Source organism: Dinoponera quadriceps, unplaced genomic scaffold (genome assembly GCF_001313825.1).
Source record: "Dinoponera quadriceps isolate SergipeBrazil2010 unplaced genomic scaffold, ASM131382v1 scaffold1960, whole genome shotgun sequence".
Classification (NCBI taxonomy): domain Eukaryota; kingdom Metazoa; phylum Arthropoda; class Insecta; order Hymenoptera; family Formicidae; genus Dinoponera; species Dinoponera quadriceps.
In genome coordinates, this window is record NW_014556019.1 from 2503 (window position 1) to 30355 (window position 27853).

The 27853-nt window shown below is 33.5% G+C and overlaps 4 protein-coding genes across 4 annotated transcripts; 3 read left to right on the forward strand and 1 right to left on the reverse strand.

The window, feature by feature from the left end:
- The first annotated feature begins 351 nt into the window (after positions 1-351).
- Positions 352-4171, forward strand: LOC106746446 (elongation of very long chain fatty acids protein AAEL008004-like). The gene is made up of 5 exons (XM_014623050.1): positions 352-412; positions 1156-1346; positions 1623-1703; positions 2975-3158; positions 3802-4171. Exons 1-5 carry the CDS (start codon positions 352-354, stop codon positions 4143-4145), a joined length of 861 nt encoding a protein of 286 aa, XP_014478536.1. The 3' UTR covers positions 4146-4171.
- Positions 4172-5577: 1406 nt separating this feature from the next.
- LOC106746440 lies at positions 5578-6630 on the reverse strand. The gene is made up of 2 exons (XM_014623045.1): positions 6585-6630; positions 5578-6510 (listed from the first exon to the last, which is right to left on the reverse strand). The coding sequence occupies exon 2, from the start codon at positions 6481-6483 to the stop codon at positions 5578-5580; it is 906 nt and encodes a 301-aa protein (XP_014478531.1). The 5' UTR covers positions 6484-6510; positions 6585-6630.
- A 5587-nt stretch (positions 6631-12217) lies between these two features.
- Positions 12218-17673, forward strand: LOC106746441 (elongation of very long chain fatty acids protein AAEL008004-like). The gene is made up of 4 exons (XM_014623046.1): positions 12218-12278; positions 14744-14953; positions 15142-15198; positions 17333-17673. Exons 1-4 carry the CDS (start codon positions 12218-12220, stop codon positions 17671-17673), a joined length of 669 nt encoding a protein of 222 aa, XP_014478532.1.
- A 1085-nt stretch (positions 17674-18758) lies between these two features.
- LOC106746442 (elongation of very long chain fatty acids protein AAEL008004-like) lies at positions 18759-26421 on the forward strand. Its single transcript, XM_014623047.1, has 5 exons — positions 18759-19070; positions 19453-19643; positions 20440-20520; positions 23709-23892; positions 25812-26421. Exons 1-5 carry the CDS (start codon positions 19010-19012, stop codon positions 26150-26152), a joined length of 858 nt encoding a protein of 285 aa, XP_014478533.1. The 5' UTR covers positions 18759-19009; the 3' UTR covers positions 26153-26421.
- Positions 26422-27853: the final 1432 nt, after the last annotated feature.

Consider the following 27853-nt stretch of genomic DNA (forward strand, 5'->3'; position numbering starts at 1 on the left):
AGAAATTAGTAAAAATTTTAATAAACTTTTATTTTTTTACTAAGTAAATCATTGTGGTATAATATAACTATTCGGGGAAGAAATATAGCAACAAGTGTTTAAACCAAGGAAAAAAGGAAATAAAGAGATAGATTTACAGTTAGAGGAAGGAGTGAGAGAGAAAGAGAGGAATAAAGAGAGAGAGAGAGAGAGAGGGAGAGAGAGAGAGAGAAAAGGAAACTTCACCACTTTCGTTGTAATTATCAACCGATAAAGAAACGAAAAAAAGAAAAACGGATAAAGAGCTAAAGGTTAAGTGTATGAATTTTATAATAAGAAAATTATAAGTGGAATTCAACTTTCACTATAATCATGGCTGTAGCTCTAGACAAAATAATCAAAGGATTTACATTCCTGAACGAGGATTTAGCAGGTTGGTGTTTCACACTATATTACGTTGTGTTTATATGTATAAAATTTGACTGCTGAGCTTTGTCGTCCCAGACTCGATGAAGAAATGGTAATAAACAATAAAAAATGAGGATAAGTTAATACAGGGTGGAAGATAAGTTAATACAGGGTTAATACCATTTAAAATGTTACAAGCTGTTATCTTTGAAAGTATGCATCATAGCAAAAAATGCTTAAGATAAAAATGCTATGGTTTGAAGGGGATCAAAGAATAGTGAAGTTAATTTAAAAAAGAAAAAAAATTTTCAAGATTATATAAATGTCATCAGTAATTTCTTAAATGGAACGCCCTATTTTTGATAACAGATTCTTATAGCTGATGTCGAAACGTTTCCAAAATGATATATTTAAACCTTTTCCGTTCAGAACTTCTTGATTTATGAATCTTTCAAATTATGGTAATGTTGACATTATTCAAAGTATATCAGATGACAATAAAGATTGTGAACTTTATCTCACACCTCCATTTGTCTTTCTGTATGTATCTATATATAAATATAAGCACATGTACTAGATTAGCGCGAGTCCGTTTGTCTCTCACATTCAGATATATTTCCACCAGAATTCCTTGCATTCAATTCAATAAATGTTCAAGATGTTTATCTTCTTGTTGTAGACACAGTTGCAAACATAGCTCGTTTAAAAAAAATTAATATTGTACATCCATTTTTACTAATTTTAATGATTTTCTTATTCTATTGCAAGATCCACGTACCAAAGATCTGTTTCTGATCGGCAATTTATGGTATACCCCATCTCTGATTATATTTTACATATACTTTGTAAATGTTCTTGGACCAAAATTTATGGAGAAAAGACAACCTTACAAATTGAATAGGATAATACAGATATATAACGTTCTGCAAATTATATCGAACTTATACATATTTTATTTGGTAAGTCCGGTATTATATTTTCTTTTAATTCCTGATCTTTTACAGAGAAGTAAAGATAAGAAAAAACATTTCTGTCTTTTAATCATCAACTTACACGGTCTTATGAAAAGTACCAAAAGATCAATATTTAAGGAGACACAGCTTCGGAAATATTGCAAATTTCGCAAATATTTCAGTGTATTTTAATAGTAAAATAATTTTAGATTAGAAGATATTGCTCGTTTATAAAAAATTACATGTATATAATAAATGTAAATATTATATATATTTACTCAGGCATTAAATCTGATGTGGTTGACAAATTACAATTTTCAATGTGAACCTGTCGATTTCTCCTATGCACCCAGAGCTATACAGGTAACTATGAAAATTTAATTAATTAATCAGAAATAAATTATAATTATAAATACATATTTTGAGGGGAGGAAGGGGAGGGACAGAAGGCAATAGAGTGAGGGCCCCTCCTTCACTCCATCGCCTTCTCTTCCTCCCCTCCCAATCTCTCTCTCTCTCTCTCTCTCTCTCTCTCTCTCTCTTTCTCTCTCTCTATCAATATGATTAACTTCATGAAATTTACATTTACTTTCGTAAAAGAAAAGGTATTATAACATTATTATAGCTATGGAATAATTTTGTTTTTCTCATTTAAAATGAATGTCCCAATTAGTGACAAAGTAACATCATCGTGAAAAGGAATTAATAAATTATTAGATAAACGGAGATATAAAGTTTAGTCTTGGTGAAAGAGAGAGAAGTTCCCTATTAAAGATGATATTTTAACTATTATTTGAAGTATTTTATTAAAAACAAGTGACATACGTTATCTATGGTTGCAGATGTAGGTTCAGATGTAGTTGAACCAAAACGGTCACATGAAGTGGAGAAGCACACACACACATATACATGTATCAGGCACACACTACATACCTACATACTCACGTTCATAAACATACATGTTCTGTATTTGTTGTACCTAACTATTTCTACAAGTAATTAAAATGAGACTTAAAGTAATTAAAATAGTATTAAAATAAGACAAAAAATTTCGAAATTTGCTTTTATTTGCGTATATAATTATATATATAGTTTACTGGAGATACCCGTCACAATATATCAATATGCTAATGAAGTTACGGTAATTTTAAATTGTAAGAAGATAACATTCTTACATTTATGACATCCACTTTTCCGGTACCGGCCCAATGCCTAGTATCAATTTTGAATACAAGACCTGTACCAATAATACTGCTTTTTTAATATTGGGCTAGTATTAGGCTAGTATTAGGTATTGCCTAGTTTTAGGTCTAGTATTAGGCAATACCGAAACATGATATCTGTTTTTTGGTACCGTGCCAATATCCTATACTGATAGACTGTATACGATTTTTACACGGGTTTTAATTTTACACGAAACTTGTTATAACAGATAATATATAAAATCTAGTGTAGAAACACATTTTTTAGGATTAATATGGAGCTATGTTATTTGACTTATATTAAGAAGAACAATTGCGATTGTCACAAATTGGGACACTCTCACTAATTAGGATATTCACCTTATATGAAAATAAAAGAGAAGAGAGGAAATTATTGAGCAAGACCACGTTATATATTTTGTTACCAAACAGATCTCAAGAATGTTCTGGTACTACTTTTTGCTCAAGATCGTTGATTGGCTGGACACAATCTTCTTTGTACTTAGGAAGAAGCAAAGTCAAGTAAGCTTCCTTCACGTATATCATCACTTTGGCATGGTAATGGCTTCTTGGGTAGGCGTTAAATATTTTCCCGGTGGTCACAGTTCGTTATTAGGTACGTATAATGTTGCAGTGGTGAACATATTATTGATTTGCCCGATTCACGTTATATAAATCAAAATGATACTCAAATAAACAAAAATATTTTATTATCCCAATGATACTAATCCCTGATATCTATAATAGCGGCTGAGACAAAAATTGAAAAGTGAAAAATACGTTTTTTTTTTTATGATATCCCGATAATAGGACGAGAAAGTGATATGGAATTCTACACAGATAATTTTATCAATTACATCTTCGCATTGCGTCTAGTACAGATAAATTTTCTTTGGCAGCCGCTAAACTCCCTTGTCCTGCTAGAACCTTCACTTGTATATGAAATATTTTATTTTCCATTATAATCTAATATATTTGTATATTTTATTGCCATCAATAATAAGAATCGTGAGAAATCGGAAAAAAAATATTAAGAAATATATAATAACATTAAGTAGTATAATATTCGAAAAAGAATGATATAAAGTTGACGTTATTGGAAGTTTTTCCGATTTGATGTACAAAAGATCAAAGTATAATGCTTGCTATTTGACGATGCGATGAACTTTTACGTCTGTATATATAATTCTAGCACAACGAATATGCGCGTGTGGAAATTTGAATTTTGTAACCTTTCATCGAACGTAACTTTGTTTCAGGATTACTCAACACGTTCGTTCACTCAATAATGTACACATACTATTTGCTGTCGTCCATGAAAATAAACACGAGATCGTGGAAAAAAAACATTACTCAGCTGCAGATGATTCAGTTCTTTATGCTAGCATGGCACTACTCCAAATTATTGTGGACGGATTGCGGTTACCCGCAATGGGTAGCCGCGGTAATGATACCGCAAAATGTCTTCATGTTTGTATTATTTGGGGAATTTTATTACGATACCTACGTTAAGCCAGCAAATGTGCCGGCGTTACCGAAAATAAAAGCGAACGACGTCCTCGCAAGGGGTCTCGTCTCGAATGGCAAATTGAAAGAACAATAAATGCGCGTAGCGTATTGTTCGCTCGATTTTTCTGTCTTTTTATTTTACCACCACTAATATATCGAAGCTATGGAATTAAACGTTGATCTCGCTCGCGACCTGAGAATTCACGACGAAATTATTGCGTATCATGTTCACGTAGCATGATAAGTCTTTTATATCGAATGTGAGCACGAGCGTGACGTAGTAAACAGCGCACTGGGGCTTAGCAGCTACACTTAGAGGTGTCCCGGGTTTACCTCCCGATAGAACTCAATACATTTTTCATACGGTCGTGTCCTCCTTTTCGGATGGACTGGTAAATCACCGAGAGCGTCTATGCCACGAAAATCTTACTCTAACAATCTGCTGCTCGGAATCGGCGTTAAACTGTAGATTCCATATATTCTTATGTATCAGCGTGCGCACCACAAGTATATGCGAGAAAAATGCCCTACAAAGGGGCTATAGCGTTAAAAGAATAACAGTAATAGTAGTATCGAATGTACCATGGCATGCCTATTTCTTCGCAGCATAAGTTCCGTCGAAACCTCATGGCAGTCGGCTGACGATTAATATTTATTCTTATATAATCATTCGAGCTTCTCCACGAACAGACACACCATATTAATCCTAAAAAATATGTTCGTTCTTTTTCGTTTCTGAGAATGCGTGGACTTGGTCACCCTGTTATTATTACCGGTAAGGAATGGAAAATAACAAAGCCACATGGTAATCTTAGCCGGAAATCGAAGCCGGCACTTTCGCTTGCCAGGCAACTGCTCTACCGCTAACCTGCTTAAGCCCCACGTCCATCCGATAAAATTCGTCTTTCTTAAATTATAAAGAAAACCTCTTATTCCTTTAAGGGAAGATATACACCTAGAAACCGGAAAAAAGATCATTTTTTGTGAATTTTTTCAAGGAAAACTATTTGAAATTTCGGATTGGGGTTTTAATTATCTAAAAGTATATACATTAAAAAATATATTTATTTTTTTTTAGTTAAAAATAGCAAAAATTTACATGGATATTGGATGATACTTGAAGCACTGTAAAAACACGGTACCCACTGGCGTTTCTTCAAAAATCATCTGAAAAGAAAAAACCAAAGAGATTATTAAAATAGATACTATAATCTAGTACTTGTCATAGGCGATTTTGAAAATATCGATTTATGACAAAATGGCGAACGTCTGAACATAAAGGGTGATTTTTGGGCCAAAAATTAATTATTACTTTGCCTATAAAACAAAAACTAAATAACGGAAAAAAAATCCTATGACAAGTACTAGATAATTGTGTATAGAATAACCAAAAAAAACCTCAAGGCAATCGGTTCATTGGTTTTCGAGAAATTTTGGATACCGATTTAAAAAAACGTGGTTTTGAGAAAAACGCGTTTGAAAATTTGGGAATGAATTAATCATGAAATTTGTCAACTTACATGGAATCATCGATACCAGACCCATAGTGTAGGGTCTTCCTCGGTCAACGGAATGTTGATTTCTTCTAAATTTTGTTGTCGGCGCCGTATTCGACCTTCTTTTGTCTGTTCTTGCGCTTGCAGCTCGGCTTTCGCAATGCGAGTTTCGTCTTCTTCTGCAGCGTACAAGTGTGTTCCTGAACCAACTGATATTCCCAACACATTCATAATTTCCAATAATAAGGTGACACCATTGTTGAACATGTATGTTGCCAGAAATACAGCAATGTTAACGATTTCGGCTCCGCTGTTCATCGTTTTTGGAGCTATCTTCCAAATCAGTTGGTTGAAGCTCTCATTGGAGTTTTGGGTATATCCGCCAACACAGCGTTCTAACAATTTGTCATTGCTGAGGTTTTCGTATATTGGTTTAATGACATCTAACACCTCTTTTGGCAATGCAGCATAATCGTGACGGAAATTTTTCAGTTTATTTGTAGCTTTCGCTTGTTGCCACTTGCACCACGATTCGGGGCCTTCTGGACAGAAATGATGCTGAGGCTTGCTGTCTGTTGAGCTGTAATGGTAGAATGTTGCCCATATCGCTTTTTTCATGTCATCCTTGGAGTTACAGTTTCTGCGAATAGCTAAACAATAGTAAATGCTCAGTTTATCTATAAGCTTTGCTGTCAATTTGTTTTTGCCGCCGATTCCAGGATTATTTTTTTTGCATCCGCGAAGACGGGTTCCCATTCGCGTTTGAACGTGCCCCACGCATTCTTTTTTAACAATTTCATTCTCATCACCATACGGTTTCGCATTTATTATCCCCGTGTACGTCTTAGAGTCGCCATCCCCCACGTAATTTGTGTACATAACTCCATGCTTTTCGACAGATCTTGAAAATAATTCTATCATGGCGTCTACTTCCATTTTGCCTGACGATCCTTCATGATTGACCTGACAATTTTCAGCGTGATTAGATTTCCATTCCTGATATTGCTCGGTATTTTTGTGTTTATTCCAATAGTTACATTCACCACAATAAGAAGATTTTACAAGAAAATCAACGACTTTTCCTGTAAAATGACCAATGAGAACCGCAACTCCATATAACGAGGTAAAACTACGTTTTCGCCACGTACCATCTTCTGAAACGGTCAGTTTTATGTTATCAGCACTCGAGTTTTCTTTTGTTATTCCCTTGTTCTTCTTTAACAGCTTGTTTTAACACCAATTGAACAATACTTGAAGCAGCCGAATGAATGTTATTTATTATCATATCATACGTCGTTTGTCGAAGCGGAGATGGTAAATCCATGAGTCCACAAAATTTCATAGCTCCACACAAACCAATACCCAGTAAACGCATAACAAAAAAAAAACGTGTGTTTATTTCGTAAGCTGTGTTGATGTACGGGCACAAAGGAATAAAAGTCGGCTTGCACGATGAACACGAAACTACAATTTTAAAACCGAGTCCTCTAGTGCTTTCTATAGAGAATCGAACATCACTATCACACTTTTTGCATTTTACACATTCTGATAAAGCAGAAAACACAGTTACAAAATTCAAAATTCGATATCCGATGTTTGGATCTTCTGGTGCGGATGTCTCACGATCAGTCTTCAATTTTTTGGCACTGGAACTAATATTCTCGTCGGAAAGTTTTTCGGCAGAATATCGATTTTTGGGCGGTATTTTTTTTTTACTTCGATCCTTGCAAAAAGATCCGGATCGATAAGCTTCTCGAGAACCTTTATTTTTTGTATCCATTTTTCTCTCAATATTTATTCACTAACGAAAATTCACTAAAACGCACAGTTGCACGAACAACAAGCTACTGAAAACGTGTCTACTTCTGGCAATGAATAACAGCCATCTGATATTTCCGTTATACCTGGAGCCAAGCATGCTACACCTGCCTAGTATGCCCAAAAACACAAACAATTGAATCACAAAATAAGTCTACGCCTTTTGTTCGAAGGGTCACTTGCCGTTACCTGCCTGTCGCCTGTCGGCTCGGCGCTGTAAAACACGTTTCACCGTCTCGGCTGTAACTGGCTTATTTATCGAAATACTACTTTACCGTTTTTACCTGATATTCTAATGACCTCAAACTTCAAGGAAATGCAAAAAAAAATCGATTTTTTCGACCATCTAGGTGTATATCTCACCTTAAGAAGACTCATTCTTTCATCCTGAGTCTTAACTAAGTAAATAAAAATATGTATCTGTAACCTCTGTATATAATCAATTAATACTAAATATGGCCTGTAAGAACTTCACAGATTCCCGGCTTCAATGGATCAAAGAAGAATCCAACGAAGAGTTATGGAATAATATTGGCACTCAAAGCCAAGATTTGAAAGCGAGAAAAAACGTAACGCAAGAGTACACGAAGGAGTAGACATTGATAGAGCTTAATATAAATATAAAAATTATTCAGTTTCGGGAAAATATACAATTTTTTATATATGAAATGTTGAGATAGTATTGAAGACTGAAGTAGTGCCAACTCATTAATTATTCGATCATTTTTCATTATCATAAATAGGTCTAGTTGCCTGAAAGGTCAAGATCATTCGGAAAGCCATATCGATATTTAATACAGGATATGTATGCATATGTATATATGTATGTGCACAACAGTTCTTCTCGTTACAATACAATAATAGTAGAAAGTAAGGAAGTAAATAAGTAGAAATAGGAATATGACATAAAGAAGTGTATTCGGCAGCTGCTTGGAGAATATTGCAATGATTAGTCGTGTTAAAGAAAACTTATAAATTTCTTTTTTAAGGAAGTAAAAACAACAATAAATTGCTATTTTTAACTAAATAAATCGTAATGATTTAAGATTATTCGAAGAATGAGTAATTAATGCTTATAAATCGTGGAAAGAAGGAATTGTAGTTGATATTATATAAAGTTTATGTTGCCCATCATTAAGGGTGCATCAATAAGGTCCATCAATAACGAAAGATCGAAATTTTTGGCATGTTAAAATATTTGTACTGCTTAATTACGTTCTTTTAATTTAAAAAGCGTTAATCAAAGTTAACACTTCGCGTTAATTAAAATGATCTAACACTAATTTGTTTGATTTGCATCAACATAATTTTATTGCAAACAATATTGTATAATCACAGTAATTAATTCCTGTAGCAAATCGTCAAAAAATTACTGAAGTACCAACCAGCAGTATGTTTTTAAGTACTAGTCATTAATATTTTTTTCCAGCATGACCTTCTCCTAATGAAGCTCAACCTTTGGAGTAATTAACGGCTTTTCTGAACGTTTTCCCAGGACTGTTTGCGCACTATATTGCTGTAGATAATTCATTTTTCATCGTTCGTCACGATTCGTTTTAAAAATGGATCGATTTAATTTTCTTCAGACAAATCATGCAGCACCCGGACATCAAGACGATTCACGTGCAAATGCTCGATGACAGTTGTATGTGATAAATGGACTATCTTTGCGTCAAGTGCCGTTGATTACACAGGCCGACAAAATTTGGCAAAAACTTTGTTTTCTCCATGCTGCATGACCTCAAATATAGGCTAAAATCGCGTTTTTTGCACTTTTAGATTATAATATTTCGGAAACCTGAGCCAAACGAGCATTTCTGAGGCCAGATTTGAATTCAGCGAGTCAAAAACCTTCGGGATAGTATATTTCGGTTTCTGGTAAAATGTTTTGTCGGCCTGTGTTATTCTCGATTAAAATTTTGATTTAGTCATCATTCAGTCAGCAACAGCCGGTCGACCTAAGCGCTCCTTATTTTCGAATGTCGCAAGCACCAGCATTAAACTTCATAAACCATATCTGTCACATATATTTTGTTACGGCATCTTCTGCATAACAGCACATATTTTTGTTTTTCGTTTAGGTCGCGTTTTTTCCTTTATAGAAATACAACAGCATCAACAAGGAAAATGTAGCCTGTTTTGCTTTATTCTTCTTTCGATCTCAAGTGAATACAAATGCTTCTATATATTAAATGACGCTTAGAGGTGTTAGTTATCAGAATAGCATACACTTACACCATCTAGATTGAAATTTCTTTTTTGTAAAACACCAAAGCCATCTATTGGGAAAATACATTACTTTTTTTCTAAACCAATAAGTAATTCCTTACAGACTAATCATTTAATATTTTTTCCAGTGATTACCAGTCATGCTTATCTATAAGGGCAACATTTTCTAATTTGTTTTTGCAACAAAATTATTTACATATTCAAAAAAAATCCAACGAATGGCAATTAGTACCATTAACATATCTCCAGGTAGAAATGCTGAACATAGTATGCAAATATTTAACGTTTACTTTATGATGCCATTGCAATAACACAACACGTTTAAAATGTGCTTGTTTTAAGAAATACTCAATTTATCCATTGAAATACTTCTTTATAATAACTGCGTGCGGTATTTACAAACTTTACCAAGTGTTATTGAATTTGCATTCACACTTTCAGTTCTTGTTAACGTTTCTGAGAGTGAATGCGTCGCGGAACTCTCACGCGTGTGTTGTGCCCCTTCAAGGAAGCAATAAATTAAAGAATCATTGTGTTATTGCTAATGCGCCATTGTGTTATTTTGAATTGAACTTTACGTTCACAAGAGACTCTTGTTCACGTGCGCACACCGTAATATTGCCGCAATTTTCAAGGCATAAGATGATTTTCTTTTGTGTGTTGACAAAATACGAAGTCTGTTCAAAAAGTATCGTGAATTTTGAATTTCCGCGGGTTACGTATATTCGATTTTCGATTTTTTTCTGGCGTTATGTTGGTACTCATGTCCCTCACTTATGCCGACAAGTTCGACCATTTTGAATATTCAGTTTATCTTTAACAGCTGTTTTGCTTGGACGTGTTTTAGCTCGTCTTCGATTTTTGCCTATTCCACAAAATGGATCAAAGAATCTAACAAAATTAAGTGCGCGGACGCATTCCGAATGTTGACTGTGGCATATGGTGAAGCTACCTTGGACCGAAGCAATGTTTATCGGTGGTACAAAATGTTCTCAGAGAGCCGAGAAGATGTGAACGACGAAGAGCGTGCCGGACGCCCGAGCACGTCAACGACAGACGAAAACATTGATGAAGTGAAGAAAATAGTATTGGCCAATCGTCGAATCACCGTTAGAGAAGTTGCTGAGGACCTAAACATATCGATTGTCTTGTGCCATTCGATTTTTACTAATGATTTGGGCATGAGACGGGTCGCCGCGAAATTCGTACCAACGCCCCTGCTCACACATCGTTGCTTGTGCGCGAGTTTTTGGCCAAAAACAACACACTAATGATGCCGCAGCCACCGTATTCCCCAGACCTGGCCCCCTGTGACTTTTTCTTGTTCCCGAAACTGAAGAGGCACATGAAAGGACGACGCTACGCTACGATTGAGGAGATAAAGACGGCATCGAAGGAAGAGCTGAACAAGATCACAAAAAATGATTTTTTGAAGTGCTTCGAGGATTGGAAAAAACGTTGGCACAAGTGTATAATATCTGATGGGGATTACTTTGGAGGAGACAAAATAGATATTCATGAATAAATAAATAATTTTTGAAAAAACACAAAATTCGCGATACTTTTTGAACAGACCTCGTACTTTTGTATGAGGATGTATTTCAACGTACTTATATCAGTCACATTGCAGACAATATACTAAAATATGTTTATCTGGAGTTTTCCGTTATCCACATAATAACTGACAGATTTTACGGATACAGCATAAAATTTACTACATCAGAAAATTTTTTTTCTGAGTATAACAACAAATTAAATATTCGATTTTTCTTCACTGTCATGAACGGGTTAAGTTATCCGAAAGGTTAATATCGCTCGCAAAGCAACATCGATATGGCAATTCTTGTAGGATGTGTACGTGTACAGTCAACCATAAAACAATTGCAACGGTTTTTTTCTCTTTGACATGTTTCGGAACATACAAAAGTTACGACGAAACAAACCTATGGTACACAAACATACACACATACACAGTAGATGGTCAGACAGCTGACAAAATTACATATGCATCTATAATTTTGACATATACATATTTAATTTTGACAGCTGTTTAACTATTTATTATGTTGGTAAATCATAGATTCGCTTCGTATCTTTCGTGTGTTCCAACATGTTAAAAAAACGGTTACCGTCCTGTAATCGACTGTACATTCGCATACAATACTTTTCCTCATCATACTATAATGAAATAGAAGAAGAAATTTGATGAAGTAAAGCAGTAGTCAGTTAAAACAGTACTCAGTAGTCAGTTAGAGGATTTTGCAATGATAGGTTGTGTCAAGAAATCAGCAAAAATATCCACAAATTTTTAATGAGATAAATTATTATGATTTAAAATAACTATTCGGGGAACGAGTGTGGCAAAAAGTGCTTATAAATCAAGAAAGAAAAGAATAAAAGAGAAAAGTAGAGAGAAAGAGAAAGAGAGAGAGAGAGAGAGAGAGAGAGAGAGAGAGAGAGAGAGGGGGAGAAAGAAAGAAGGAATTTTCACGACGTTCGTCGAAATTACTTGCCGACATCGAAACAAAGATTAAGTGGACAAAGAGCTAAAGTTTAAATGTACAAATTTTATAATAAGAAAGTTATATTATATTATAAGTAAAATTCGACTTTCACTGTAATCATGGATGTAATCCTAAACAAGATAATTAAAGGATATACGTTCTTGAACGAGGATTTAGCAGGTTGGTATTTCATATCGTTTTACATTGTATTTACACGTAAAAATCTGACTGTTGTGTCTTACTTACCTCTCCTGACTCGGTGGAAAAACAATATTAAACGATAAAAAACGACGGGTTCGTCTATACAATAAATAGTTTTCCATCTTTATTCACATGATTTACTATACAGTTCGCTACGAAAAATCGTAAGACACATCATTCAAAAGCGATGGTTTGTCCGCTATCTATTATCTATGGGAATGTGAATTAAAATACTAAGATAACATTACGGACGAGGAAAAATGTGCAGCGTTAATAGATTATTTTTACTGCATATAGTTATTTTTCATGTTGCTGTTAACAAATGCGTCGTATCTATATTGCTACATGCCACAGATAAGCGTGTTTTAATTTAACAAAATCAGAATATACAGAATGTTCGGCAATTAATGACAAAATATTCGTGTACAGATGCATATCAAACTGAATGAGAAAGTTCTCTACTGTGTTGTAAATCTTGGAATAGTTTCAAGTAATTAATTAAAGAATATCAGCGAACATGAGAGCACGAAAAACAGTAAAAGACAAGCTTCATAAGTAAGATTTCATCCAAAATGTCTCAAATCTATTGATAATCTTTTAGCGACTTGCTGATATTTTTCAATTCATTTTTTAAGCCAATTATATAAAATTTAAAACACGATGGAGGACTTATTAATTATTGCGAATTTCGCAAAATGGTACGTAATTTTCCAATTCAGTTTAATTCATTCTATACACGTACGGCCGCTTTGTCAAAACTTTCTGGACAGACTGTATATAAGCGTTGTGTCATTAATTGTCAAACATCCTCTACAGATCTCACGCATATTGATAACGGAAAAGGATTACATATTGAAATTTTATGCAAAAAGGGGTTAAGGACATATCGGATCATTTGATTTAATTCATCACATTCCTCGATATTACAGACTTCGGAATATCCTTTACAAAAATATTTCACCGTTTGCAGCCTGTGAAATTTATTAGTTTGAACAGTGAAAGCGTACCTTCGGCAGTGTGAGTATGACCCAGTTTTAAGGTCGGACAAGAACCACTTTCCGTAAAAACAAGTGGTTATAGCGGATTTCATACAAATACATCCAACTGCTAAAAGCATATTATTGAGTATGTTTAACTCATCCTATTCCTTCGCTTAATATATTACTTGTGTCGGGAGTGCAAAAAACGAGCCAAAAACGGGTCATATGAGGAGTAAAAACGGAGAAATATTTTTGTAAGGGAACGTAACAAGTGCTTTCAAAAACGAACTTCAGTTCGTTACAAACGCCGCACTTTTAGCGCAAAACTGGCATAATAAGGAAAGTAGAGCTAAATATATTTGAAAAACATTGCGGAGTTAACCAAAGTGTTTATATTGTCTTTTTGCCTTTAATCATAACTTCCCCTCGTAGATTTCGTCCACATATACTCTTACGTTAATATTTTAATATAATATAATATAATGTATTATTAATAAGTATAATCTCAATATATAAAAGCATGATGAGATGTCTTCATTCTTTTTCGAATTATCTTCATTATTCCATTGTATTCGTTACTTTTTATGTAATCGTCATTACATACTTAATTAGCCGTATAATTATTATTGCATATCGAACATGTAATTATACAAGATACTAAAGTTTAATCTTTTTTAAATTACTCATAAACGCTTCAAATACACAGGCCGATATCAATTTTGATCCCCAGACTGTTACAAATGATCCTGAAGATTTTTGATGCGCTGAAACCAAATGTGCTGTCAAAAATACTCCATCAGATATCTTAACCTAGAAGCCATTTTTAATCATTTTTATATTAAAATAAGTCTGAAATGAAAAGTGATAAGCCGATGGACCGCCGCATTCGAATTCAGCAAGAAAAAAATCTACTGTTAGATACAAATAAGTTCGGTGCCCTTTTTATATGAATTTGACATTTATTTACAAAAAACGAATTACATGTCAATCCTGAAAATAATCTCTATTATTTGTGAGACACTTCTGCCATCTTTCAGGCAACTAGCGAATCTTCTTTGGAAAAAAAAGATGGTTGTAGGATGTTAAAAACCTTCGGGATCACTTATACAAGTCTGAGAGTCAGAGCTAAAGTCAAAATTTGTCGGCCAGTGTAATCGTTTAAATAAATAACTAACATCAGACCGATAGTGTTTCTAATAGTATTACTTATTTTTTCCAAGATTATCTTTTCATTTTGTAAATTGTTGATTATTGAAAAATTAGGGCATCCATTTTGCCAATGCGAAACCGCATCCTTTTATATATCAACATGCAAACTATGGTACATGATTCATCGAGATATTAATTTCTTACAAGTTTATATCAAAACATTCCAATGGAATGCAATACATAGCTCGTTTAAAAAAAATTCACCATGTACATTCATTTTAACTAGAATTTATTGATTTCTTCTACTATTGCAAGATCCACGTACCAAAGCTTTGTTTCTGATCGGCAATTTATGGTGTGTCCCGTCTCTGAGTATATTTTATACATATTTCGTAAGCGTTCTTGGACCAAAATTCATGGAGAAAAGGCAACCTTACAAATTGGACATGATACTGAAGATATATAACGTTTTGCAAATTATATGTAACTTATACTTAGTTCATTCGGTAAGTTATGTTCGCTTTTTTAACTAATTTCTTAATCCCCGATCTTTCACAAAGAAGTCAAAATAAGAAAGAACATTTCTGTTATTTAATCAGCAAATTGCACGATCTTAAAATATATTCAAATGTCAATATTTAAGGAGACAGCTTCCAAAATGTCAGAAATTTCGTAAACTTCTAATGTATTTTAAGGCTTCTGTGTATTCGCAGCAGCCATCTTACTTTATGACATCAGACGCGAGGAAACTCAAGTCCTGAATTCTTGCAGTACATTCAAATAAAAAGATACGCGTGCAAAATAACATTTCTGATCGATTTGGCACACTTGTAATATATTCCGAAAACTTTCCATTTGCTTGAATGATAAATAGCTGCAAAATTAACATGACAAAATTATGAGAAAAGATCAATTAAAAGGTAGAATTATATATGATGTTAATTTTACGGTAATTTATTGACTGTTGGAACAAAAGAAAAGTTTTCGAAGTGTTTTAACACATTCGCGACCGCTAACGTGAATTCACGTCTTTTCAAGCTCTATTCCTGATTGCCGCTGACGTGAATTCACGTTCTGCTTAGTTGGCTCACTAATCGTTAGCTGACGCGGCGCTTGCGGCAAATCGCCTCAGTTATGATTTGAAATACACTAAACAGACGCAGCCATTGAGCAAATAAGCCGTAATATTGTTGACTCATTTGTCTCAGTTGCAAGTTTGGACTTTGGGAGGGAATGAAAACAAAGGCAAGGAACAATAATCAAAACTTTCCTCTACTTTTCACGAATCATTTCGCATGAACAGTCAAATGCCAAAATTCAAAGTGAGATAACTAAGAAGGTTGCTCAAAATTTTATCAATTGGCTCACTGAGAGAGTACTTGCCGAAAGCGTCTATTATCACATGTATGTGTTCGAATAGGAGAGAGAAATATAATTTATATAATTCCGTTATTGACATTGTTTTATTTAGGTTGAATTTTTATATTTCAGTGCTTTCATACTGGATTTGTTAGCTGACACACGTATTTTGAACCCCGATTTTTAACGTGCCCTCTACGGCAGATGACGCTTGACTAAACTACCGTTATAGCACAAACACCTTGGGTCAAGCCTAGACTAATACTAGGTGACGCCACAGAACCAAATTTGGCGCGCAACTATGAAAAAGCATTCATTATTCAAAAACACTCTGGGGTACTTTTAACCCCGTGTGTCAGCTAAGGGTTTAAAAAATTTATCGTTATAATGAAAAATGAAGAAATATGTGCTGACGAGATTTTCGAGGTTGAATCCACAGAACTTCTTAATGATAGCGAGACAGACAGCGATATAGTAACGCAATTTACGCAAAGGTAAAACTCAGATAATACGAGGTCTGTTCAAAAAGTATCGCGAATTTTGTGTTTTTTCAAAAATTATTTATTTATTCATGAATATCTATTTTGTCTCCTTCAAAGTAATCCCCATCAGATATTATACACTTGTGATATTATACGTTTTTTCCAATCCTTGAAGCACTTCAAAAAATCATTTTTTGTGATCTTGTTCAGCTCTTCCTTTGATGCCGTCTTTATCTCCTCAATCGTAGCGTAGCGTCGTCTTTTCATGTGCCTCTTCAGTTTCGGGAACAAGAAAAAGTCACAGGAGGCCAGGTCTGGGGAATACGGTGGCTGCGGCATCATTAGTGTGTTGTTTTTGGCCAAAAACTCGCGCACAAGCAACGATGTGTGAGCAGGGGCGTTGGTACGAATTTCGCGGCGACCCGTCTCATGCCCAAATCATTAGTAAAAATCGAATGGCACGAGCCAATCGATATGTTTAGGTCCTCAGCAACTTCTCTAACGGTGATTCGACGATTGGCCAATACTATTTTCTTCACTTCATCAATGTTTTCGTCTGTTGTTGACGTGCTCGGGCGTCCGGCACGCTCTTCGTCGTTCACATCTTCTCGGCCCTCTGAGAACATTTTGTACCACCGATAAACNTCCAAGGTAACTTTACCATATGCCACAGTCAACATTCGGAATGTTTCGCGCACTTAATTTTGTTAGATTCTTTGATCCATTTTTTGGAATAGGCAAAAATCGAAGACGAGCCAAAACACGTCCAAGCAAAACAGCTGTCAAAGATAAACTGAATATTCAAAATGGCCGAACTTGTCGGCATAAGTGAGGGACATGAGTACCAATATAACGCCACAAAAAAATTGAAAATCGAATATACGTAACCCGCGGAAATTCAAAATTCGCGATACTTTTTGAACAGACCTCGTATAAGTAAAAATATAATTCACTAATTAATGACATGATGAAACTCGTCGTCTGTAATATGTAATCATAGTGTATATAAATATAGGAATCTGCATATTGTAATCCTTCATCGAAAATTAATACTTTGTTTCAGGATTACTCAACGCATTTGTCCACTCAGTAATGTATACCTACTATATGCTATCGTCCATGAAAATAAACATATCGTGGAAAAAGCATATAACTCAACTGCAGATGATTCAGTTCCTCATATTAATATGGCACTACTCCAAATTATTGTGGACGGATTGCGATTACCCGTATTGGATAACCATGGTAATGACAGTGCAAAATGTCGTCATGTTTATATTATTTGGGACATTTTATTACGATACCTACGTTAAGGCAGCAAATGTGCCGGCGTTACCGAAAATAGAAGCGAACGACGTTCTTGTGGGAAAGCTCGTCTCGAATGGCAAATTAAAAGAACAATAAATGCGCGTAGCGTATTTTCCGTTCGATTTTTCTGTCTTACTTTACTTTAGTTTTTCTATCACTAAGGTATCAAAATCAAAGAATTAAATTTAAATTTCATTCGTGACTTTAGAACTCACGACAAAGTTATTGCGTTTCACGTTGATACGATAGCATGATAAGTCTCTCAGCATCGATGTGTTGATAATCGAATGTATCAATTACATACTAAAACTATATTAGAATAATCGGACTATTGAACTTATTAAGTCGAAAGTATAAGAGTCGTATAAACAGAGAATAATAATTTTACTTATTATATTATATTAGGTTCTCATATTATGCAATCAAATATTAGAAATGAGAATAGGCTATTAATCCTTACAGAAAAGTGTTACTGCTTATAATAAATTGATAAGATTAGTGATAAATTATTTTTACCCAGTAATTTTATTATTCGCATGAATAATGCAAGCTCTATAAAGCTCTATAATTCAATTTATTCCTAACAACAGTGTTTTAAATATTCAAAATAAATAATTAATCACTACCTTAGCGGTAATAAATTTCTATATGATTACAATTAATTCCGGATTAATTGCCTTCTCTTTCGGGCAAGATAAGCAGCAATATTTAAATATTTCTTCTGTATATTAACAAAATGTTTGTTGTATAAAACCGCATATCAATGTACTAATGCTAGTTACTAATGAACACAATATACCAAAAAATGTCTATCTGTGTTTTTCCACTGTCCACATAGTAACTGACAGATTTTGTTGCGCAATATAACATCTGCTGTATCAGCAAATTTTTCTTATGTAACCGTTAAATATTAGACCTTCACAGACAAATCAAACCTCTCGAAAGGTCAATACTATTTGCAAACCAATACCGGTATTACAGAATTTGATGAAATATGTATATACGTGTATATACGCACATAATGCTCTTTCTCATTATAATACAATGAAAAAGTAGTGGGAATTTAAAGAAGGAAAACGTAGTCGGCACTCGCTTAAAAAGTTTAGTAGTACGCATTGGAAGACACTAGCAACAATAGTTAACAATTTTTATTTTTTACTGAGTAAATTATTGTGTATCAAGATAACTATTCGGGGAACGAGTATAGCAACATGTTCTTATAAATCAAAGAAAAAAAGAAAAAAGCAAAAAGTGAAGAGAGAAAGAGAGAGAGAGAGAGAGAGAGAGAGAGAGAGAGAGAAAGGGATATTTCACGATTTTCGTTGAAATTATCTGTCGACATCAACACGGAGGATAAGTGAATAGAGAACTTTGCGACTCAGATATACAAATTTTATAATAAGAAAGTTATTAGTAGAATTCGATTTTAATCATGGCTGTAACCCTGGACAAGATAATCAAAGTATATACGTTTCTGAATGAGGATTTAGCAGGTTAGTGTTTCATATCGTTTTATGTTGTGCTTACACATAAAAACCTGATCGCTGAGATTTTATCGTTCCTGACTCGATGAAAAAACGATATTAAACGATAAACAATCTTTCTTCATTTTATAAATTGTTAACCATTAAAAACTAGGCTGTTTTAACAGCGTAAAATCCCTTCCTTTTTGATAAGGATATTACAAATTGAGAAATTGAATTACAATACCCTTATTAATAAGGGTACATGATACAACGAGATTTCATTTTCTTACGACTTAATGTCGTAACATTCTCATGGAACGCAATAAATAGCTTATTTAAAGGAAATTCACTTTACTACTTTACACTTTCATTTTTACTGATTTTATTGATTTTCTTCTTCTATTGCAAGATCCACGTACCAAAGATCTGTTTCTGATCGGCAATCTATGGTGTGTTCCATTTATGAATATATTTTATCTTTTCTTCGCAAATAAAGTTGGGCTAAAATTTATGGAGAAAAGACAACCTTACGAAATAAACAGGATAATACAGATATATAACGTTTTGCAAATTATAATTAATTTATACCTATTTTTTATGGTAAGTCCAATTATCTCTGATCTTTTCCAAATCTTTGCCAAAAAGCAAGAATAAGAAAAAAAATTTTTGTCGTTTAATCGCCAAATTATGCGGTCTTACGAAAAATATTAAAAGATCAATATTTAAGGACACACAACTTCGAAATATCACAAATTTCATAAGCTTTTTAGTGCGTTTTAAGGCACCTATATATTCGTAGCAATCATCTTGTTTTATGACATCGGAAACCAGGAAATAAGTGCTTAGAATTCTTACGGTATACATATGTCCAAATAAAAAGATATAGCCACAAAATAACATTTCTGATCGATTCAGCACATTTATAAAATATTCCGAAAACGTTCCATTTGTTCGAACGATCAATAAATAGCTGCAAAATTAGCGTGACAAAGTTATGAGAAATTAAAAGTTAGAAAGCTGAAAAGTTTTAAAGTAGAGTTACATATCATGTTATTTTTATAATTATTCATTTAGCAAAAGAGTCAAGTTTTCGGAGTATTTTAAAAAAGTGTACTGAATTACAAATGTTATTTTGTAGGTATTATTTTTATTTATAAACGTATATTTTTGATTCATGAATATAAGAATTCTGAACGTTCTTTTATATCTGATCTTATCATACAAAGCGACTACAGAGAGGAGACAGAAGTCTTAATAATAAGATATATTTAGATGTAATATTTAAAATCTTTTTTAATTTATTCTGCTTTAGAAATTGGCATTTTTGTTGTATGACTTAGTCAATTAAATATATTACTCTTTTAAAAGAAATTATATATTTTTTATATTTACATAGGTATCATATGCAATGTGGTTAATAAATTTCAATTTTCGATGCGAACCTATAGATTACTCTAATACACCAAATAATATACTGGTAACTATACAAATTTAATTAATTAATTAGAAAGAGATTAAAATTGTTGTAACCCCTCCTTTATTTCACCTTTTACTTTCTCTCCTTTGCCTTATTGTCTTTCTCTCTTCTTCCTCTACTGATATTAACTTCATGAAATCTGCATTTACTTTTGTAAAGTAAACGATATCATAAAGTTATTATATATAAGGATTATCTTCGTTTTTCTCCTGCTTTAAGGTAAATATCTCTATTAGTGACAAAGTTATCTTATCATGAAAATAAATTAATAAATTATTATAATTGTTGGGATGCGGCGGGTTGAAGATGTACCACACTCGAGTTACACGAACGAAAGGAATACTTTTATTTGTTGACATTGCGCGTATACAATTATAAGAATCAGAAATAAAGAGGTGGGTTAAACATAAACCCGTGTGCATGCGACCAAGCAGTAGACTAAAGGGGAGAGAACCAAAAAAAAGGGATCTGCTAGACCTCCATCTAGCGACAAACATTGTCACTCCAGTGCTAGTCACCGGCTGAGCACAAGCACGCATAGATATACCATTCTGACAATAATAATACACATATTAAATTTATTTATTTATTTGTATTAGAATAATATATAGCTAGAAATAATAAAAAGAATAATAAAAAGAATAATAAAAAAATATGCGGAGTAGTTAACACTTTGCGATTCGCGGTTCATCCGAAGACGTTTGACTAATGTGTTTGAACTGATCGAAGGTATAATACGAAATTAGTCGCGCTTATTTGATTGATTTTCTTCTTATATAAATGTTGGTATTTAAAAAACTATTGAACCTAGCGTATTCGAAAAACTTTTATCGTAAAGTTAATGTCTGTCTCCATTATTAAACACTACAAATGTTAATTTTTCTGTAAAAGCTTTACTTTCTGAGATAATCAAAATCGTCTATTTTCAGCTGGAAAAAAGTCAAACATTCCCAAGGAACACGTGAACGTTCGAGGAACGTTCGCTTTACGTTCACTTGGTTTGGTTATATTCAAACAAAGTGGGAATGTTCAAAGAACATACGTTTTAGAACCTTTAATATATATCTCACGTAGCAAAAGTGTTGCAGTATCACAATTATGCTGCTCTGTTACATATTAATGTTGTTAATATATTAATATATTAATATCTGTTAATACGAGGGTGGATCAAATATAAACGAGATTTTTTTAATTGCGCGCTCGTCGGCGGCGTGAGGGGTCTGAAATGTTTTGGACAGTGGAGGGGGTCATGTGGAAGGCAGTAATAACGATGGCGCGCCACGTGCTTCTTACTCTCAGCAGCAATCACGATGAGCGAGAAAGAGGTACACCCCGCAGTTGCACAACGTGTTATTATTAAGTTTCTCGTCAACGAAAATGTAAATGCTGCTGAATTTTGGCGCCGTTTACTCCCACAGTTCGGGGAAAGAACCCTTTCATGGGCTCGGGTGAAGCAGTGGTGTAACGAATTTAAGAAAGGACGGGAGCGTGTTGAAAACATTACCACCGTCTCCGCACCAGCATCACAGCGCAGAACACCGAGGCTGTTCGAGAACTCATCGAAGGCGATCGGCACTTAACTGTTCTTGAAATCTCTCGGGAACTTCAGTTCGAGCTGCCTATTGGTCAANACGGCATTCCGAATAGAAGTGTGTTGCTTCTCCATGACAACGCCAAACTCCACACCGCAGCAGTAACACAACAAAAATTAGCCGATATGCACTGGGCTGTCCTAGAACATCCACCCTATTATAGCCCAGACCTGTCACCATGCGACTTCCATATGTTTGGGCTACTCAAGGAAGCCCTTGGTGGACAGCGCTTCACAACGAACGAGGAGGTGCAGTAGTTCGTGTGCAATTGATTTGATGCACGTCCGCGAACTTTTTATGATACCGGGATTAAAAAATTACCAGATCGTTGGAGGAAGCGTATAGATAAGATGGGGGACTATGTAGAAAAATAAGAAAAATGTAAATTAGAATTGATTTTGAAAAACATGTGGTTTTTTTTGCAAAAGGCTCGTTTATATTTGATCCACCCTTGTATTAATATCTTTTAGCAATTAATATATTTTTTAAATAATTTGTTATAAATAGACATAATCAAACTTCAAGATGTATATATTTTAATTAAAAAATGGAATTGTAACAGAGCAGCAATTGTGATACTGCGACACTTTTGCTACGTAAGATATATATTAAAGGTTCTAAAACGTATGTTCTTCGAACGTTCCCACTTTGTTTGAATGTAACCAAACCAAGTGAACGTAAAGCGAACGTTCTTCGAAAGTTTACGTGCTACTTGGGTTGTTTTGACACAGCTACGAATCGCTATTTATCTGTTTCGCATGTTGCCAACTGCTTAAAACCGCATATGTTTCGATTTATCGATAAAACCAATGCTGTCAGATAGAGACGTATAGTGCCGTCGACGGAGCGCATCGTCGAAATAAGTACAACGGCACTATGCCGTTGACAGACAGTAATGACAAAACGAACGCGACGGCATCATGCCGTCGACGAACCGCAATGTTAAAATAATTCGTAAAAATAAAAGTAATTGGTAAATAAAATAAATGTTATATTTTAATATAATTCTGTAGAGAACACATTTCTTATGTTATGTAATAACAATTCTTATATTATATAATAATTATGTTATATAATAACACATAAAATTAATTATTTTAATTTAAATTATTGCTAAAAGAAACATTTAATTTTAGTCAATTTGACTATTTTATATGTCAAAATTTATAATATTATTTGAAGATTCACTTTAATATATGATAATGTTAAAATAAGTTTAAAGAAATTATTAAATTGACATCAATTTAACATATGAAAACATCACAAAAATAATAACATATAAACTGTGTGTTAATTTGATATTGAGACATTAGTCAAAAATCGATAATTTGAGAGAATTTTTGGACGAAAGTTTTTTTTACTGTAATTACTGTGTAATTATATTCGAAACTTAATATAACAAATAATACATAAAATTTTTAGTTAAAACACATTTTTTAGAATAAATATAGGCTTATATTAATTGACTTATATTAACAAGAACAGATGTGATTATCACAAATTAGGATATTGTCACTAACTGGGGTATTTACTTTATATGAAAATAAAAAAAGAAGAAAGGAATAAAGCCACGTTATATATTTTGTTATCAAACAGATTTGCAGGTTGACTTGGTACTACTTTTTGCTTAAGATCGTCGATTGGCTGGACACAATTTTCTTTATACTTAAAAAGAAACAAAATAATGTGAGCTTCCTTCACTTATATCACCACAGTGCCGTAGTATTAGGCACTTGGATAGGCGTAAAATATGTTCCTGGTGGTCAAGCTATACTTTTAGGTATGTATAACGTTGCGGTGGTAAATGAGATCGCAGAATATTAAGATCTTTATAAATATCAGTACTCTCTCGGAATTATTTGCAACAGTGTACTTAAATTTTCGAAAAAAATTGCCTTTGGGAAAGAAATAGTTTTTGGATTTTATTTTTCGAAAAAGAACCGTGAGTTTGGGAAAAATACTATTTTTATCATACAGACATGCTTGGATCAGATTTCTCTGTCTAAAATTTTTAGCACACACCAGAACATAGACGTGCGTTATTTAGTTAATTACTCTATTTAAAAAATTATATATAAATTAATAAAATTATATATAAATTAATATATAAATTATAAATTATAATTATTAAATTACTCTATTAAATGGAAAAAAAATTTCAGTTTATGTAATTAATAAACACTACACAGAACAAAATAATATCTGTGTTACTGCAACCGAAAACATTCAACTGAACATTGAACTATATTAAAACTTAAAATAAATATATACGATTGACTGAGTTGAAACTTGTTGCAAGAAACTTTCTACCCCTACAACTGAAGTTTTTGTCTGGTAACACACACATTGATTTTTCATTCTCTAAACATTTATATGAAATATTTTACTCTCCAATCTAATCTAACATAACCTATATTTTGTTGCTACTAATAATAAAAATCTCGAAAAATCGGAAAAAATAATATTTAGAAATATATAATAATATTAAGTAATATTGGTATAATAATAATAATTTCTTTCAAAAAAGAATTATGTGAAGTTATGACATTATTGAAAGTTATTTTCCGATTCAACTCAATATACGGAAGATCAAAATGTAACTTGCTATTTAATGATGCGATGAAGTCCATTACATACATATGTAATCGTGATTTATGTTATAAGCGTGCGAATGGGACGTGTGAAGCACCCCAACATTAGTTCTCGATAGTTCTAATTAAAGTTCCAGCTTTCTTTCGAAGAATATAGGAATACTCTTATACTCATAAAAAGAGTTCCGGCGATTAACACTAAAAAAAAGCAATTAAAAAACGGGGTGCTAACTTTACACCTAACGTCAAGATCGGATAGTTCTGAATAGCTAATTTGATGTATTTCGAAGAGTTCTAGAATTCCTGGTATAAAAAGAAATTTTTCGATTTCTTTCAAAAATTTAAAAAATTCGAAAAAATTTGGTATCAATCCCGAATAGTTTTGAATAGTGCATTTTTGATTCCTCTCGACGAGATCTAGAGTTTCTGATAGGTAAAAAATATAAAATATTTATAATTATTTAAAAAATCGACATTGAAAGTTACTAGAGGCAGACATTTGAGGTCAAATATCTTCTGAAATTGTTTTAAGAGTTCCAGTAGTTCTGGCGGTGTTTTTCGATTGTACTCAACGAGTTCTACAAGAAATTATCATGGTTTAAGGCGATCCGACCAATATTTAAAAAGATATTCGACCTCAAATGTCTGCCTCTGGTAACTTTCAATGTCGATTTTTTAAACAATTATATATATTTGATATTTTTTACTTATCAGGAACTCTAGATCTCATCAAGAGAAATCAAATGCGCTATTCAGAATTATTCGGGCTTGATACCAAATTTTTTCGAATTTTTTAAATTTTTGAAATTGAAAAATTTTTTTTATATCAGGAACTCTAACTCTTCGAAATACATTAAATGACCTATTCAGAACTATCCGATCTTGAGTTAGATGTGAAGTTAGCATCCCGTTTTTTAATTGTTTTTTTTTAGTGTTAATCGCCGGAACTCTTTTTATGAGTATAAGAGTACTCCTATACTCTTCGAAAAAAAGCTGGAACTTTAATCAGAACTATCGAGAATTAATGTTGGGGTGCTAACTTCACACGTCCGTGCGAATGTAGGAATTTGCACTTTTTAACTTTCATCGAACGTTAATCTTGTTTCAGGAATATTGAACACGTTCATCCACGCAATAATGTATACATACTATCTGCTGTCATCTATGAAAATCAACGTGCAGTGGTGGAAAAAATACCTTACCCAGCTGCAGATAATTCAGTTCTTAATACTAACATACCAATTCTCTCTAATATTCGTGGTGAATTGCAATTATCCGCAATGGATTGCGATAATTGCGGTAACGCAGAATGTCACCATGCTCTTATTATTTGTGGATTTTTATTACAAGACGTACCTTATACCAGCAAATACAGTGGCAGCATGGAAAATTAAAGCGAACGACGTTTCCGCTGAACTTAATCCTAATGGAAAATTAAAAGAACAGTAAGTGCGCGTAGCGTACTTTTCACTTGTTTGGTCTTTTTATTTTATTAACATTAATATATCGTGGCGACAGAATTAAACGTTATTCTCGCTCAGAACTTAGAAATTCGTAACGAAGTTACTGCATTTCTCGTTTGTAGAGTAGCCTAAGTAAGCATAAGTAAACGTATATGTCTTTCATAATCTCGAATGTAAGGAAGTCCATAATGAGAAAACTAAGGTTTAAATGAGTTTTAAATATATTAAAAATAAACAAATCTACTTGCTTTTAAATCGAAATATTCTTTAGACTATCTTTTATAAAAAAAAACATAGGTTTTATAGAAAAATAATAGTTTAAAAGAACGATATTATTATTTTACTGAAAGTATGCATCAATCTCATTATACTTCGTATGCGGGTATAGTGTAATAACCTCACAAAACTTGTTTATTTCTCTGATATTAATGTACAAATCTTCTTAAAAATGACTTAAAATATGTAATATATGAAGTAACCTCAGTTTAATGGAAGTTAGGTAAAAATGTCTATACTCCTTGTTAACCACATATTCATAGACTTTTTTTCTTATTCTTCTGTAAACACTGTTTAAACTTTTTCGCTACTATGCGCCACTATAATGGCTTCTCACTAAGTGATCGTTTAAGACAACGCGTCTACTATGACTTCTCTCGAAACAATCGCTTAAGACGATACGCCTTTATATAGTAGTTTCCTCCTTTACCATGAATTCTGAGCCAGAAATAGGTTCCTGTTGCTACGAAGCAGTTTCCTGCTTATTTTTTAATAACGTTAAAACAATGTATAAAGTGTCAGAAACGTTGTTATTCTTTGATAATACATCAAGGAAATAGATCTATATCTGTATTTATAATTATTATTTTAAAAGCGTCACACAATTGTGTTGTTCGCGTTAAAAGTGACAAAAAGTGAAGATCATAATCTCAATATGATATGATATGCGATGTAAAATTGTGTATAAACTTGTTTTATGACATATCACATGCACTTATATCATTAAATATTAAAAACGTTTATGTTTATTATACAATCAAAAACTATTCATTTATAATTTATTATATATAAATAAATATATACATGTGTAACGGGATAACTCTCGCCTAGTCGGAAGGTGGCTCGTCGAAGTCCAGGGTTCGGTATAAGGTGAGGAGGAGAGCGAGAGAAAGTGTCAGCTTGGCGTAGTTCTTCTTAACCGTTTGAGTGCCGCGCGTCTCTGCTGTTTCCCCGTCCAAACGTGCCAAGGAGCGCTTTTTCGCTTGTCTTATTCCCCATCCAGAAATGCCAAACGGCGCGATAGCGCTTGTCTTATTCTCCGATGATTGCATCCAAATGTCAGATTGCAATTAAAATTCGTTCTTTTATCCAGTTGTCTCATTATTTCAGTTTTACCTAAAACGGAATGGTAGCCGTAAAGTCGCACATCGACAGAAGCCGAACGTGTGCCCGGTTATCGGCTTCGCAGCCTAGAACGCCGGTACTTTTCGAGCGAAACAGAAGAAGCGCAAAATCGCTCCTTCACACTCAAACGGTTAAGTCCTATTGCCTCTTTGCAAAAGCGTGGGTGACCTCTCTCATATGTCTGTGGTGCGCACGCTGATTATACACAGGCATATGGGACCCTATAACAGTTCAACGCCGATTCCGAATGGCAAGATTTTTAGAGAGGCGTTCATGGCAAAGATAC